Raw genomic sequence first — 17,059 nt, forward strand, 5'->3', positions numbered from 1 at the left:
TTGCTGGCTTCCTGAAAGACTGCTTGCAGAGTGAGGAGTGATGCTGAGGATTGGAGTTGATGATGAAGAAGGTTGCTTCCAATCAAGACGGGGTCACCAATGTAGCGGGTCCGATGATTCGGCTCGACCGCCACCAAAGGGAAGATCTTCCGCCTTTCGGCTAGGTGTTATGCCTGTTATGCCTTTATTTTTTATTTTTTCGTATATTATGTACATTTCGCCACAGATCTTAACATAGTAAAAGAAATTAAAATGAACTGTCAAATGACTATATGACAATGTCACCGACTTTTGATAGTCCAGTTTTTTTTTATTGAATTTTGTTTTAGGTGGTGGCCGTTATATTGATTTTGTTATTTATTATTATTTTATTTTTCTCCTCATTATTATCATGGATTTCGCTAATACTAGTGGAATCCGAAGTCCCTTTTCTCCTCGAGTCAGGCAAGCCATAACAGGCAGACGGCCTATAGGTTCTACAAAAAAGAACCAAAGGTACTTACTTCATTATAACCTTAAAAATGCTTCTAGTATTCTTCAATATCTAATGGGAATTTTAATTTCAGCAAATATATACCATCTCAAGATACTCCCAATGGAGACATTATCTACAAGACGCCGCTGTGTTCAGTGGAGACTTATGGAATGCCCCTTCCTGTTATGGTTACTGAAACCCTTACATTTGGTAATTTAAATTTTATTTAACTTTTTATAATTAGTATTAATTTTTTTTCTAACTGCCCAATTTCCTTCAGCAAGTGGAGACGTGAGTGTGCGTTTATCTGCATGTGGGTGGTGCTGGTTGGTGGCCGGGCGGCGGATCCTGGCCTGGCCTCGGGAACCTATGGCCCCATCTGGAGTGTCATCACCATCAGTGTCTGCGCCAGTTGCCGCCAGAGAACTGACTCTGCCACAGACGGATCTGGCACATAAAGCTGATTTGGTGATGATCTTTTATGAGGATGGAGCTCAGGTTAGTACACTTACATTGCTAATATTAAAGAGGTCTCAGTAGATAGCATTAAGTAAACAAAGTTCTGTAAGCTTTTACTGGTCTACCTTTCATATCTTATATAAAATTCTTGTGCCACAATGTTCATTCCCGTACACCTTCGAAATGTCTTGACCAATTCTCATGAAATTTCGTGAGCATATTGAGTAGGTCTGAGTATTGGCCAACATTTTTTTATACCCCTAAATTACTTAAAAATTATTTATATGGCAAAATGTTTGCCAGGATAGCTAGTAGCTCCATAATAAACTCTATTATGAGTAATGGAAATAATCTCCAAACAAACATCCGCCTGTTTGTTTTCTTTCCCTGGCTTTAGTCCCGGTTGCATCCTGACCACTCTGGAAAGAAGCCTTTCCCTTATCCCTTTGACTATAGAGCTAATGTACATCAATAGTTATTGGTACATGGCTGAGATGGGATTCAAACCTGTGCCTTCTTTGAACCACATGCATTTTAACTAGGCACCTTACCAATTCTACCATCAATGCTCTTCAACTAATGTCCACTTGTTTATTGGGTTATAAAGTTCAATAATTTCATACTAAGTGTGTAGGCAGTGCTCTGGTTTTAATTGGATTCTAGTTATCTGTACCTTCACAGAACCCTCACAATTGCTAGATGCAATAAAATCCCTAAAAACAGTTATTAAAACAGTCTTCAATATATTTTGTCATAGATGCCGTCATGTATCGGTGTATCACCAGAAGGCATAGTCCGCTACTGGCCATCAGTAGGCCAGGAGGGAGTATACACAGACGTGTCAGCAGAATTAGCTGGTCAGGAGTGTGAGCGACTCGGGGAGTACTCGCGAGTTGGTCTCGTGTTGGCAACAACCACTTGTACTGTGGTGCTGCTGACAACTGCTGTTGTAGGTAAGGAAGTTTAATAGAGTATTAAGTTTTATTGAGACTTTTTAATGAAGTGTTAAACACTTCATAAAAAAGTCTCAATAATTTGTCATTTCATTTTTAACCTCGACGGAAAAAAGACAAATGAATTAAGCAACTTAATTTTTTTTTATTAAAGATGAACAAGGATCAAATGTTGTGTGAGTTTTAAGTGGTGAAGGAAGACTGAATGTTGACTTAAATATTTGAGTGAAAACACTGATGGAGAATATTGACGATAATTGAGAGTTTGTTTTACGGCACTTTAGAATAAGGCGATTCGCCAGCAACCTTTCACTATTTGACTGAACATGGCCTTTCAGTCTTTTCAAGACTGTTGGCCCTGCAAATGATATAGACTTAACTATATGTATGTTTGTAGCTTCGCCAGGATTTACATTAACAGGATAATGGTATTGTCATGATATGCGTGTGTGTGTAGAGGGTCGAGCAGTAGTCCGCCCGCGCACGCTGCGCCCGCCGCACGGCTGGCTGGGCGGCATCGGACGTCGTGTCTCGCTGCTGTTCTTTGGCTCTATGCCGGCACATGCTGACACTGTAAGTTTTTTTTTCTGTGTCAAACCCTCTTCAGTATTAGAATGTCACGTGTCAGAAGTTATGCATGAAAAACACGCCTCTTTCCCGGACTTTTCTACATTTTTCTGCTTGCCGTGATATTTTAAATATTAAATATATTTTTTTATTTTTTTAAATTAAATATTGTATTAGGCCGTGTGGTTCCCAGCACCAATACAAAAAAGAATAGGACCACTCCATCTCTTTCCCATGGATGTCGTAAAAGCCGACTAAGGGGTAGGCTTATAAACTTGGTATTCTTCTTTTAGGCGATGGGCTAGCAACCTGTCACTATTTGAATCTCAATCCTATCTTATATAGATGTGATTATAATGTATGTATGTATTAGGCATTTGTCTTCCATTTCACTTGATAGTAAGTGATGATGAAAACACAGATGTTAGTTACCCATTTATTCTACTGTTTAATGTTTGCGGACAGTAATCTTCACGGAATATAGACGGCGGTAGTTCATTTGACACCTTTTTTAATCCAACCAAAAAGGAACAAAAGATCATTCACATCCTTAATTCTCTTAATGCTAGCTCTAAATACAGCTTCCTACATTGAACAGAAGCTGGTGGGCGTGGTGGTCCTGGACGAGGACGAGGCGGAGGGCGAGGAGCCGTGCGTGGCGCTGGTGGCGGGCGGCGGCGGCGGGCCGCTGCTGCAGCTGTGGCGCGGCGCCGCGCTGCACGGCCACAGCCTGCGCCGCCCGCTGCAGGCTCTGTGCGCGCCGCAAGGTGAGCGGACGTCTTGGTATAGCGCCACAGTGCTGTGTTGAGTTTGTAAATATATACAAGACTTGTATGGTGGTCTCATGATCTTAAATTAAGTTTACATATCACAAATATATTCTTTAAACTAGTTGTGCCTGCGATTTCGTCCGCGTGGAATAGTTGTTTTGGGCATCATTGAAGCCCTCAAGGATGAATATTTTTCCCCGTTCCACATTTACCATTATTTCTTTGCTCCTTATAGTTGCAGCGTGATGTTATATATAGCCTAAAACCTTCCTCGATAAATGGTATATTCGACGCAAAAAGAACTTTTCAATTCAAACCAGTAGTTCCTGAGATTAGCGCGTTCAAACAAACAAACTCTTCATACATACATACATAAAATCACGCCTCTTTCCCGGAGGGGTAGGCAGAGATTACCTCTTTCCACTTGCCACGATCTCTGCATACTTCCTTCGCTTCATCCACATTCATAACTCTCTTCATACAAGCTCGGCGGTTTCGGGTACTTTTGACCTGACCCAAACTCTTCAGCTTTATAATATTAGTATAGTTTAGATTCTACCCAAAAAATATGAATTTTAAATATGTTTTTGTATAACAGGCGAGCAGAACAGCGTGGACATAGTGCCGCTAGACGTGCGCGCGTCGGGCGACACGCTGCTGCTGCTGGTGGCCGCCGTCAACGTGGCGCGCGCGCCGGACGTCAGGTACGCTATTGGTAAGTGTTTATTTTTTTTTTTTTTTATCTTTATTAGGGAAACAAACAGTTACACGGTTGCGTATTAATATTATCTTATACTGTGGTGCATAAACCAATAAAGTTTCCTCTGTTTACTAATACATAGTATCGAAAAGACAAAGAAATTAATATATATAGTTTGTGTGTTAAAACCGGCCGTTTGCCGTGTGGTTCCCGGCACCATTACAAAAGAATAGGACCACTCCATCTCTTTCCCACGGATGTCGTAAGAGCCGACTAAGGGATAGACTTGGGATTCCTCTTTAATGTAAATCCCTGCCAATCTAAGGTCTGCCGCGCCGATGGATGCATGGCTAGGGGCGAGCCTAGTCTCGAGCGTGCCACTTCCGCCATGGGGTTGGGCGACCCCCAGGTAATGGCTAGCCTTACCCTGGCATGCGGGGCTCTGCTGGGGCGGACAAAATTGTTCCCTTGCGTCTCGTGGGAATCGCATGGATGCAAATTTTTTAAAAGAGCACCTAAATGGCGGCGATGGTGTCCGCACCCCATCACGTCTCGTTCCCGGCGGGAGCGGTATGCGGTCTGCTGAAAGCCGCTTTGCGACGATGAATGTAAGAGGAGGAATGAAGGATAAGATTGAGGAAGTATGCCAGATGATGGATGAAAGACGTTTGGATGTGTTGTGCGTGAATGAAACGAAGCGGAAAGGATGCGACGCGACGCAGCACGGCCCTTACACGGCGTATTGGTCTGGAATTTCCAGTACCAGCCGAGGCTGTCAAGGGGTCGGTCTAATTCTTTCTGCACGAATGGCTGAGTGCGTGAATGAGTATGAGTGTGTCAGCCCTCGTCTTCTATGGATTAGGCTGAAAGTTGGAATCACTCGGATCTTCGTTCTAGGTGTTTATGCACCTTGGGATGTGGGTTCGAGGGGTACAACATCAGCAAAAAGCGAAAACGAGAAGTTCTGGAATAGTGTAAGAGAAGTATTGAAAGTTACCAAGCCAAATGAGAAGATTATTATGTTAGGTGATTTTAATGGATGGGTGGGTGTAAAGCGTGATGGATATGAGAAGGTGCTTGGTGCGTTTGGTGACGAAAAGGTGAATGATAATGGAAGAAGTGTATTAGAAATTTGTCTAGAGTGGGATCTTTTTGTGTCGAACTCAATGTTTCAACATAAAGAGATCCACACCTACACAAGAGTGGAAGGTATTTTAAAAAGTATGATAGACTTTGTGATTGTAGATGAAAGATTGAAGAACAAAGTGCTGGATACCCGTGCATATCGCGGTGCTGGCATTGACTCGGACCATTTACTGGTGATATCCCGGATAAGGGGTATCTTCAATCGCTGGCGGCACAGGGTAAGGGAGCAAACCAGCGCTTTGGAAAGAGTAAAAGTAGAAAATTTGCAAGATATGGATGTAGGTAAGAAGTATATTAATAGACTGAAGGATGAATTTGAAGATTTAGAGGAAATGAGCGATATTGAAGATGGATGGAAGGAATTTAAAGAAAGAATTGTGAAGGTAGCTGTTGAAGTGTGTGGTGTAAGTAGAAGAAGGAAAGGAAAAAATCACAAAAATGCGTGGATGAGTAAAGATGTGCAAGAACTTGTGCGATTAAAGAAGAAAGCATGGCTGGATTTGTTAGCAGCAAAAGCTAACTTAAGAATGCAAGAGGTTATAGATGAAGATGTGATTGAAGCACGTAAGGAATATAAGAAAATGAAAGATTTGGTTAAGAAAGCTGTGATTAGAAAGAAAGAAGAGTATAAAGAGGATTTTGATAAAAGGCTATCAGAAGACTTTCAGTCAAATCTGAAAGTATTCTGGAAATCCGTAAGGTCAGCCCGAGGAAATACTATAACCAGAGAGCTGACTAGGATCAGATGCCAGGATGGTAGCGTTGTGAAAGGAGAAGAATGTGTACTAAAGATATGGAAGGACTATTTTGAAAGTTTATTTGAAAAAAAGGAAGGAAATAAGAAAGATTTCTGCTATAGCGAAGAAAAAGAGAATGAGATGGAAGGCGAAATTGAAATGTTCGAAATTGTGGAAGCACTTAAGAGTATGAAAGCGGGAAAGGCTGCTGGGTGTGATAGAGTGTCGGTCGAGATGCTTAAAGCAGGAAAAGGCGTAGTAGCTAGTCAGTTGTACTGCCTTTTCAATTTGTGTTGGAGAAGCGGCCGAGTACCAAAAGATTGGTGTAAGGCTGTTATCGTGCCACTTTACAAAGGAAAAGGGTCACAGCTGGACTGCAAAAATTATCGTGGTATAAGCCTGCTTAGCGTCGTCGGCAAATTGTATGCTAAGGTATTGATTAATAGAGTCAGGAATGAAACTGATGACAAAATATGGGATGCTCAAGCGGGATTTCGAAAGGGAATGGGATGTACTGATCAGGTCTTTTCCTTGCGGTGCATAGCCGAAAAGTTTTTGGCCAAGAGTCAAAAAGTCTATTGCACATTCGTAGATCTGGAAAAGGCCTATGACAGAGTTGAGAGGAATGAATTGTGGTCAGCACTTTCTATGCATGGGGTGAGCAGTCTCTTAATACGAGCACTGAAATCCTTATATGAGGATTCGAGTGCTTGTGTCAGGATAAACGGAGCGCACACTGAGTGGTTTAAGATTGAGAAAGGCGTTAGGCAAGGATGTGTTGCGTCACCGTGGCTGTTCAACCTATTTATGGATAGCTGCTTGACAGATTTGAAAGAGTCTAAAAGTGGATTAAGGATGAATGAGTTACTCGTCAAATGTCTGCTCTATGCCGACGATCAGGTTATACTGGCGTCATCAGCGGAGGAGTTACAGGAGATGGTAAACTGTATGCATGAAGCTTTAAAAGAGAAAGGAATGAAAGTGAACGTAAGTAAAACTAAAACACTGGTTTTTGAAATGGAGAAAGAAATGACAGCATGTAATATTTTGATTGGAGGAGAAAGAGTGGAGCAAGTGAAAGAGTTTGTATATCTAGGATCAAAGTTTACATCAGATGGCAAGTATGATAGTGATATTGAAAGGAGAGTGAACGCGGGGAACATGGTGAATGGAGCTTTGCATGCCTTTATGAGCAGTCAGAAACTATCCAAAAAGGCTCGACTGGCTGTGCACAGGGGCGTGTTGGTCCCGACATTAATGTATGGGAGTGAAAGTTGGGTATGGCAAAAGAAGCATGAAAGCAGAATAAATGCAGTGGAAATGAGAGCGTTAAGGAGTATGATGGGTGTGAAATTGAGTGACAGGATAAGGAACAGCGTGATAAGGGAATGTTGTGATGTGAAAGAAGATGTAGTTACAGGAATAGAAAAGGGTATGTTAAGATGGTTCGGTCATGTGGAGAGGATGAATGAAAGCAGGTTGACTAAGCAGATATACAAGGAGAGTGTGGAGGGAAGGGTCGGAGTGGGAAGACCTAGACGAACGTATCTTGATCAAATTAAGGACGTCCTGGTAAAGGGTCAGGTCAAAAGTACCCGAAACCGCCGAGCTTGTATGAAGAGAGTTATGAATGTGGACGAAGCGAAAGAAGTATGCAAAGATCGTGGCAAGTGGAAAGAGGTAGTCTCTGCCTACCCCTCCGGGAAAGAGGCGTGATTTTATGTATGTTATGTATGTATGTATGTATTAAAACCGTGTGGTTCCCGGCAAAATCGTGCGGTTCCCGGCACCAATAGAAAAAAGAATAGGACCACTCCATCTCTCTCCCATGGATGTCGTGAAAGGCGACTAAGGAATAGGCTTATAAACTTGGGATTCTTCTTTTAGGCGATTGGCTAGAAACCTGTCACTATTTGAATCTCAATTCTTTCAATCTTAAAGCCAAATAGCTGAAAATGGCCTACCAGTCTTTACAAGACTGTTGGCTCTGTCTACTGCAAGGGATATAGATAGATAGATAAAACTCTTTATTGCAGCATAAGAGTAAAACATACAAAACAACACAAAGCAGATATAGATGGTACAAAGGCGGACTTATCGCTAAAGCAATCTCTTCCAGTCAACCTTTGGGTAGAAGGAAACCAAACAGGACGTATAGACGGGATTATATGTATGTATGTAATAACAACACTGGGAACACTGTCCCCCAGCCCACGTGTGCGTGGCGGACCCCGGCAGCCCCCGCGTGTCGTCGCTGCTGCCGCTGCGCGCGGGCCCCGGAGCCCCGGGCGCGGACCCCGAGCTGCTGCCCCGCTTCCTGCCGCTGCCCGGCCGCGTGCTGCTCTATGCTTCCAACTACATCGCCATCGTGTCCAGTAAGCGAACTAACATGTCAAACTAAAGTTCTATATAACTAAAGGTCTTCTATTCTAAGTTTAATTAATATTGTGAAGTTGACGTTGTTGAAGAAAATGCTGCAGTGCAGTTTGTTACCGCTTCTTCTGCACTGACGCCTTGGAAGCGGCAGTAAACTTAGTTTTTAAGTAATTTATTTGACGTCAACCAATGTTGTTAAACCATACGTTTTGACAATTATTAAGCGATATATAGTATCCTATAGTAATGAATAAAAATTTTGAATTTGAATTTTGAATTAAAGAAGCCGTCCTTTTTTATTGAATTTATTTGTCTTCTAATTTTATAAAAGATAACGTTGCTGTATGATAACATTGCCGAACTGATATTGACAATATCGTTCATGCTTGACGTTTTGAATTTGAAAAAGAAAATAAGTTTAATAGACAAGAGACAACAGAGGGTATTTTGCATAACTATAAAACATTTTTGGCGTCAAAATTGGGACGTAATGTATTTAATTGCGTGTACGTTGTCGTGTTGTTAACTAATTTACATTGTTTTAAATCCTTGTCATCATCTCGTATTCCATCGTTAAGCTATACAGTCGAACATGGCATTCTACTCTTTTCGAGATTGTTGGCTCTGTTAACGCCGTATAGAATGGGGATGTTCATTATATCTTCTTTCTCCTCCTGGCTCTAGTCCCAGTTGCATTCTCACCGCTCTGGAGAGGAGCCCGGGGTTTGCTTTTGACCATGGATCCTGGATTGGGTGAGTCAGGTTTTTACACGAAGCGACTATAACCTGACCTCCGCAACCTTTGCAGGGGAATCCATCCCGTATTTGACGTCATAATCTAATATATTTAAACAAGCAATATAAATCAGGATCTCGGAAACGGCTCCAACGATTTTCATGAAAGTTACAGATTAGGGGCTTTTCGGCTCAAGGAATCGATTTATCAAGGTCCTAGGTTCGAGAAAAGCTCGGTTCCCAAGATATATGAACATTTTAAAAACCGCGTTTTAAGATACTATATCAGCGCCATCTCTGGTAGACCGGGTACTATATTATTAACGTTAATTACAGCGTCAGGCGCGAACGACAAGCCGGAGTACATCGACGTGAGCTCGGAGAACGACCGCATCCTGACGGCGGAGCTGTGCGGGCGCGTGCCGCTGCTGTTCAGCCGGCAGCACGGCGTGCTGGCGCTCGTGCTGGACGACGTCAGGGCCGCGGCGGCCGGCGCGCCCCTCGCCGACGTGTACGACGACAGCCTGTGCCTCTACGACATCGATCCCCACGAGGTGACGCTTCTTCGATTGAAGGAATCTCGCACGGCGTGCTGGCGCTCGTGCTAGACGACGTCAGAGTGACGTCAGACATGACGTTATTACGTTTGAGACTGTATTAAAGTGGAACTCAGGACTCCGAAGCTTAATGACAGATGGTGTAACTGGTAATGCGCATTATTTTTACGTTGAAACGTAGTTTTTGAAAGAGAAACGCACAAACACATATTTCTTGGACACCAGACCGGTATTGAGCTTTGCACTACCTAAAAGAATGTTGTCATTCCTTTTTTACGTTACCATGCCGGGAATCACACTAACATCTTATTATCGTATTTTTTTTTTAATTCAATAAAGAAATTCACTTGCAGGTCAGCGCAGTAACAACAGACGTTTGCGGCAAGTTAAAAACTGCCTTCCTGTTCTACGTGCGGCGCGACACAGCCGCCTGCCGCCGCCTGCTGGACGAGCTGTTCCCCCCCGCCGCCGGCGACGAGAAGGAGCTGGACTCCGTGCTGGACCGCACGGTCATCAGGATCGCCAGGGAGATATTGGATGATATACCAGCGGGGGATCCCAGGTATGTATGTTATAGGTATATATGATTCTCTTTCCTGTAGGAATATTGGAAGATCCTCTCTAAGTCTCACACTACATGAACTGAACCTAAATGACAAATTTCTAATTTCTAAATCCACTAAAAGTAACATACAAACATAAAATCATGCCTGCTACCCGGAGTGGTAGCGGAGACTACATCTTTTCACTTGCCACGATCTCTGCATACTTCCTTCGCTTCATTCACATTCATAACTCTCTTCATGCAAGCTCGGCGGTGACCTGACCCTTTGCCAGGACGTTCCTAATTTGACCAAAAGTAAATGTTATGAATTTCTTTCGACAGATGGAAACAACGCGTGACCGGCCAATCGGCGAACATAGCCCTCGGAAGTTCCGCCGCTTTAGACATCGCGGCGCAATTGCGAGACAAACAGAGGGCGTTCTCGTTGTTCGTGGAGATGCTCACCAACACCGGCCTCGGCGGCAGGCTGTACCGCGTCACTGACGGTGAGTGTGCTGTTGTACAGCGGCCTGCATGTTACCATGTACAGGATTAACACTATTATAAGTTACACTGATGTGTGTATATGTGACTTTACGGCAGTGGCTTGTCTCTAAAATCGTTTTGATGTAAAGCAACTACTTCTTCCTCCTGGCTTTAGTCTCAGTTGCATCCTCCCGCTCCGGAGAGGAGCCCGGGGTAAGCTTTTAACCATGTATCCTGGTTTGGGTGAGGTTTTTTACGCGAAGCGACTCCCATCTGACCTCCGCAACTTTTGCAGGCGAACCTCACCCGTATTGGATCGATCGTTGTTACACATCCAGTTACCTGAATGCGCGGGTTTCCTCACATTAAGAGCATTTGCTTTAACAGATCAGAGGGATTTTAATGTCGATCTCGACCCATTTTGTTCTTACTTTACATCCTGATCCTGGTAATAATAGCCAACCTTGTATAAATTTATGTATTTTGCGTCTTTTTTCCCAGAAACGGACGGGTCAGTGATTAGCACGGAATGCGCCCTGTGCCGGCTGTCGGAACAACTGGCTGCCGCCATCGCTCTGCGGAGGCTGCAACGCGGGCCAGCGCAGCAGCTCATCGACGCTGCTATCTACCAGGTGGGAACTGCTGAAGATAATTATTGAAGACTAGTGTCATAGACCATTATCTTATCAAACATGAGTTTAGCAACCGTTTAGTTATAAGAGTGCTCTCGTGATTGCTTTTTGTAACAGCGACTTTTCTTGACTGCCTACTACAAAATCGGGTGTTTGAATTGAAACGAACGCCAACAAATTGATGACTTTTAAATAATATCAACGGCTACCAATGTTGTTTTGCTTTGATTGAGACTTTAAGGCCAGTTAGTGACGCGCTCACGTAGATATTTTATTTGTTAATATTGTTGTTTTCGGCTAGTATGTCACAGTCATAAATATTAATGTCATTTAAAAAAAAATGACAATTGTTGTCAAAGAGTAGCGCTATTAGGTTAATTGTATATTTGTTAAAAAAACATGTTTCTTTATGGTGACACCCACTTCGCGCCAAATTCAAATATCGAAGGCGTCGTCTCAAGTCCGTGCACTAAGAAACTAGATCGTGGCCGAAAATGTGTATATTTGAAGTAAAAAAAAAAGTTGTTACTTTTGGCATTAAGGCTACCTGTTGTACATTATTTTAGGTGCGATTAAGTTGAAATAAATAAGTAAACATAAAAATGTATTATAGCGACTAAGGGAAAGGCTTATAAACTTAGGATTCTATTAGGCGAAGGGCTAGCAACCTGTCACTATTTGTATCTCAATTGTATCATCAAGCTAAACAGCTGATCGAGGCCTATCAGTCATCAATCAGTCAAAAAAAAAAAAAATTTTTTTATTCATTATTATAGGATACTATTATATCGCTTAATAATTGTCGTATGGTTTAACAACATTGGTTGGCGTCAAATAAATTACTTAAAAACTAAGTTTACTGCCGCTTCCAAGGCGTCAGTGGAGAAGAAGCGGTAACAAACTGCACTGCAGCATTTTCTTCAACAACGTCAACTTCACAATATTAAATTATACTTAGAATACTTAGAACAGTCGCAAGGGATCAGACGTGTGTATGTGCAGGTTGTGTGCGGCGGCGACGACGGCGAGGAGGAGGCGGAGACGCGCGCGGCGCTGGCGGCGGGCGCGCTGTCGGCGGCGGACGCGTGCTTCCGGCGCGCGTCGCGCGTGTCGCGCGTGCTGCGCGCGCTGGCCGCCGGCGACGCCGCACACGTCGTGGTGGTGAGTCGGCTGACATCATTCACATTCAAAATTCAAATTCAAAATTCAAATTCAAAATTCAAATTCAAATTCAAATTCAAAATTTTTATTCATTTTTATAGGATACTTCCTATCGCTTAATAATTGTCAAAACTTTTAGTTTCACAACATTGATTGACGTCAAATAATTCACAGAGACTACTTGTGCAAGAGCTAAATCTTGTCGCCGGAGTTAAGTGGAGTGAACTGTACTCGTTTCTTTTCTCTGTTAATTTTTTTTTTGTTGGTATGTTGTAATGTTTACTTTTTGCTTTATTTGATCGAAAAATTGTGTTCTTGATCTTTTTTAATTAAACATTTATTTTTTATATTCACGTTTCTACCTTATTATACGTTATTAAATTGAATCCTTATTATATTGAAATCGATCAAAATTTTGCTTAAAAATTATGTTTGCTGTATGAGGTTTTTAATAATTACTTTATTGGTATTAATTATTTATTTAAAGGGAAATATACAAGTTAATATTCTGTGAAATGTGTCTCCGAGGATGTTGAGTCAGTGGTTTTATTTTATTAATTTTTTAAACAGCTACAAAGTCTATGTTGTAGTAAGGAATAAAAACATCATTATATGTATGTTGTATAAACTTGATTAGACAAACAATGTTGACACAATAGACAGACTTAATGATAAATGCATTATCTGACAACATTTATTATGCTCCAATTCGTAGAAACTATGATTACGCTATTTAGAATCTTCGCTGTTATTGGCTGAAGGCGTAGCATGCGCAGCTCTGATTGGCTGATGGCGTTTGACGTAAACATGTCAGCATAGAGACTATAAATTTGGGAGTTGTAACAATACTTTGTTTGTAGACGGTGCTGTCAGAGATGCAGACGTGCCGCCTGCAGTGGCAGCAGCCGAACTGTCCTCCTCCCACGGACCTGCTGCCTGCGCTTCTGGACCTGCACAAACGGACATTCACGTAAGTTATATCTATATTTTTCTTTATTAGATAGTAGATATCGGTCGTCCGAGACTTCGTCCGTTTTTTGTTTATAATATGGCGATGTATGTTGTATTTCTGGTTCAGCTTAAGTCCGCTTCTCCTTGGCGAGTCGTTTATGTCATGATGGAAGAACTTATCGCAATGATTCTTATTCAATTTACATACATAATCACGTCTATATCCCTTGCGGGGACGACAGAGTCAACAGCCTTAAATACTGATAGGCCACGTTCAGTTGTTTGGCTTACTGATAGAATTTAGATTTATATAAAGTGACAGGTTGCTAGCCCGTCGCCTACAGAAAGAATCACAAGTTTATAAGCCTATCCCTAACGCCGCCTTTTACGACATCCATGGCAAAGAGATGCGAGTGGTCCTATTCTTGTTTTTCTATTGATGCCGGGAACCGCAACTAACTTCAACCTTCAATTAACTTTATTATTAATAAAACCAGGCAATATCTCCCGGCATGCGCGGACGCGGCCGCGCGCGGCGCGCTGCTGGAGACGGCGCTGCAGCTGAGCGAGCTGCTGCTGGCGGCGGGCGGCGCGCTGCCCGCCGCCCGCCGCCGCTCCGTGCGCACGCAGCTCATACAGCCGTTCGGTACGTGTGCCCGCCAATAGCAGCGAGGCGTGTGTGGTCATCGGCCAATAGCAGCGAGGCGTGTGCGGTCATCGCCCAATAGCAGCGAGGCGTGTGCGCTGTGCACTAGACATACGTGACGCACTTACAAACTTTCGCATTTATAATATTAGTAGGATCACATTAATCCCGGGTTAAAGAAATCTTTATTCTCATAAGAAAAATATTCACTTACATGAGAACTTAGAATCTAGGCTTAGAATATACAAATGTAGGTATGTCGTTGCGTGCAAGATGCAGTATAAGTACATTTAAAGGTAAATTGACAAACAAGTTTAGTTTATAATTAATAAAAAAACATGTAGGGTAGTAAGGTAATCATTACAACCGGACGGCTCACCAAACACTGGTACTAAGCAGCTAATCACTTCTTAAAGAAGTTCCTATCGAGAAGTTCAAATCCTTACTACGGGTTATACAGAGCGAACTATTTTTAGAAAGACTCATTTTTAGTTGTATGGCTGAATGATTGAATAAAGTTTTTTTTTAAAACACGTTTATATCTCATGCAGGTGTACAGAGCCTACAGTTTTGAAAAGTCCACGTTCAGCTGTTTGACTTAATGAAAGAATTGAGATTCAAACAGTAACAGATTGCTAACCCATCGCCTAAAAGAAGAATCCCAAGTTTATAAGCCTTTCCCGTAATCGCTTTTACAACATCCATGGGATGCGGATTATTTATACATTTTTTCTTATTTTACTGTGTTTTAAATGTACCAAATATTTTTTTTTGTCTTCTGAATGATGAATGAATGTGTCACAGTGGAGGAAGGTCAAGTGGAGCGCGCTGCTGTGTTGGCCGAGAAGTTCAAGGACTTCCCCCTTCTCATTCAGATGTGCGTCTCCAGCGGCGACGTGGACAGACTGTACGGGTACTTGGACAAGTATAGTAACGAGGTAACACAATAGAATAGGATGTATTTTTATAATAAATGTATAAATAAAGGTATAATTTTTATAATATAAATAATTTATTTATATTATAACTTTTACTGCTTTCAAAGCGCATGTGTAGAAGAAGCGGCGGAACAAACTACACTGCATCTTTTTCACCGGACGTCAATTGACAAATATAGATCTCTTAATGAATGTAAAACTTATGATTTCAATACGAATATTTCGTCAAATAAATAAACATAAAATAAGATATTTACATACATACATATAATCAAGTCTATATCCCTTGCGGGGTAGACAGAGCCTACAGTCTTGTAAAGACTGATAGGCCACGTTCAGCTATTTGGCTTTAAGATACGATTGAGATTCATATAGTGACAGGCTGGCAGGCAGACTAGCAATAGCCCATCGCTTAAAAGAAGAATCCCAAGTTTATAAGCCTACCCCTTAGTCGGTTTTTACGACATCCATGGGAAAGAGATGGAGTGGTCCAATTCTTTTTTGTATTGTGCCACACGGATATTTACACACTGTACAAATTATGTCAAGACCATGTCAAAAATGCACAAGCATTTAAGAGGCCATTATGTCAAGCTCGGGCCACACATATTACACATATTACCCCGCAAGGGATATCGACGTGATTATATGTATGTATGTATGTTTGTATTTAAACAGGGTATATGCGAGACTGCGTTCGCGTGGTTGTGCTCGCATTCTGGGAAGCATCGCGCGTTGCTGCTGCGCTGTCTCGGCCGGCGGTACCCTGATAGATTGGTAAATGTATTCACTATTGTCATTTATTTATTTACTAGAGGCCGCCCGCGACTTTCTCCGCGTGGAACTCCGGGATAAAATGTAGCCTATATGTGTTATTCTGGGCCTTCAGCTACCAATAGCTATAAGCTAATAGCTACCAATGCCGAATTTCATCGTAATCGGTGCAGTAGTTTTTGCGTAAAGGGTAACAAACATCCATACTGACATACTCACAAACTTTCGCATTTATAATATTAATAGGATTTACTAGCTGTCCCGGCAAACATTGTTTTGCCATATAAATAATTTTTAAGTGATTTCTAGTTAAAAAAAAGTTAAGGGCGGACAACCCAAGGGGTATGAAAAATAGATGTGGGCCGATTCTCAGACCTACTCAATATGCTCACAAAATTTCATAAGAATCGGTCAAGCCGCTTAGGAGGAGAACATTGTGACACGAGAATTTTAATTATAAAGTAAATAATTTTATTGCACAAAATAGCGTCGGTGGTCGAATTGGTAAGGTGCGTTTAGAATGCGTGATGCGCAGAATGTTACAAATTCGAATCCAATCTCGACCTTGTACCAATGACTATTTTAGAAGTAATTTTTTTACTTATTTTTAAGTTTTTATTTCTCAATATGTTAAAAATACTATGTAGTTTACACAGTGAGAATTGTATGTGCTTAAATATACCCTAAACTATACTATAAAATAATGGTTTTATTCGACAGGTAGCGTGGCTGTCGTCAGTGCCGCAACCACCGCGGCCCGCTCTTCTAGCGTTGCAACAGCTATCTTCCGGTAGACACCGACTAGCGGCCGTGGCTTACACTGCCCTGGCCGAACAGGAGACGGACTCTGTCAACAGGATGACGGTATTGGACCAGTTTTAAATATCATCACGTTTTTATCCTTTACGGGGTTACAGAGCCAACAGTTTTGAAAAGACTGATAGGCCACATTTAGCTATTTAGTTTGATGATAGAATTGAGATTCAAATAGTGAAAGGTTGCTAGCCCATCGCCTAAAAGAAGAATCCCAAGTTTATAAGAATATACCTTAGTCGCCGTTTATGACATCCATGGGAAAGACATGAAGTGATCCTACTCTTGCCGGGTAATTTTTACTCTTATATATTCTTACTATTGGTACCGGGAACCACATAAAGTATAAAATTGATAACTTATTTGGAAGAAACATTTAACCTAGAGTCATTATGGTATTAAACAGTTAAACGTAGCCTTTCAGTCTTTTCGAAACTGGCTCTATCTACCTCGCAAGGGATATAGACGTTACTAATGTATATGTCGATTGAGTGGTATCAGGGCTTCCCAATTCACATCAGTATAATTTAAATTTATTTTCAGACAATGGCATCCCTAGGTAAACTCTGCCTGATCGCGTCAGACGACGACGAACCTACTGACCTTTGGAATAAGATAGAGAACCGTCTGGCGCTGAGC

General features: G+C 41.9%; 1 protein-coding gene across 1 annotated transcript in view; it reads left to right on the top strand.

Annotated features, from left to right (window-relative positions):
* Positions 1–288: 288 nt before the first annotated feature.
* Positions 289–17,059, top strand: part of LOC106136661 (nuclear pore complex protein Nup133) — a 24,979-nt gene continuing 8,208 nt past the window's right edge. Inside the window, exons 1-19 of the mRNA XM_060949161.1 lie at positions 289–495; positions 567–685; positions 756–973; positions 1,692–1,887; positions 2,345–2,460; positions 3,053–3,221; positions 3,823–3,939; positions 8,018–8,182; positions 9,255–9,472; positions 9,829–10,037; positions 10,362–10,525; positions 11,007–11,137; positions 12,140–12,298; positions 13,159–13,268; positions 13,747–13,895; positions 14,700–14,833; positions 15,512–15,610; positions 16,328–16,471; positions 16,964–17,059. The exon at positions 16,964–17,059 is cut by the window's right edge and continues 93 nt beyond it. Coding sequence (XP_060805144.1) covers positions 392–495; positions 567–685; positions 756–973; positions 1,692–1,887; positions 2,345–2,460; positions 3,053–3,221; positions 3,823–3,939; positions 8,018–8,182; positions 9,255–9,472; positions 9,829–10,037; positions 10,362–10,525; positions 11,007–11,137; positions 12,140–12,298; positions 13,159–13,268; positions 13,747–13,895; positions 14,700–14,833; positions 15,512–15,610; positions 16,328–16,471; positions 16,964–17,059 — 2,817 coding nt within the window. The 5' untranslated portion in view covers positions 289–391. The remainder of the gene's footprint in view (positions 496–566; positions 686–755; positions 974–1,691; positions 1,888–2,344; positions 2,461–3,052; positions 3,222–3,822; positions 3,940–8,017; positions 8,183–9,254; positions 9,473–9,828; positions 10,038–10,361; positions 10,526–11,006; positions 11,138–12,139; positions 12,299–13,158; positions 13,269–13,746; positions 13,896–14,699; positions 14,834–15,511; positions 15,611–16,327; positions 16,472–16,963) is intronic.

The sequence above is a fragment of the Amyelois transitella genome, chromosome 18 (assembly GCF_032362555.1).
Source record: "Amyelois transitella isolate CPQ chromosome 18, ilAmyTran1.1, whole genome shotgun sequence".
NCBI classification, from domain to species: domain Eukaryota; kingdom Metazoa; phylum Arthropoda; class Insecta; order Lepidoptera; family Pyralidae; genus Amyelois; species Amyelois transitella.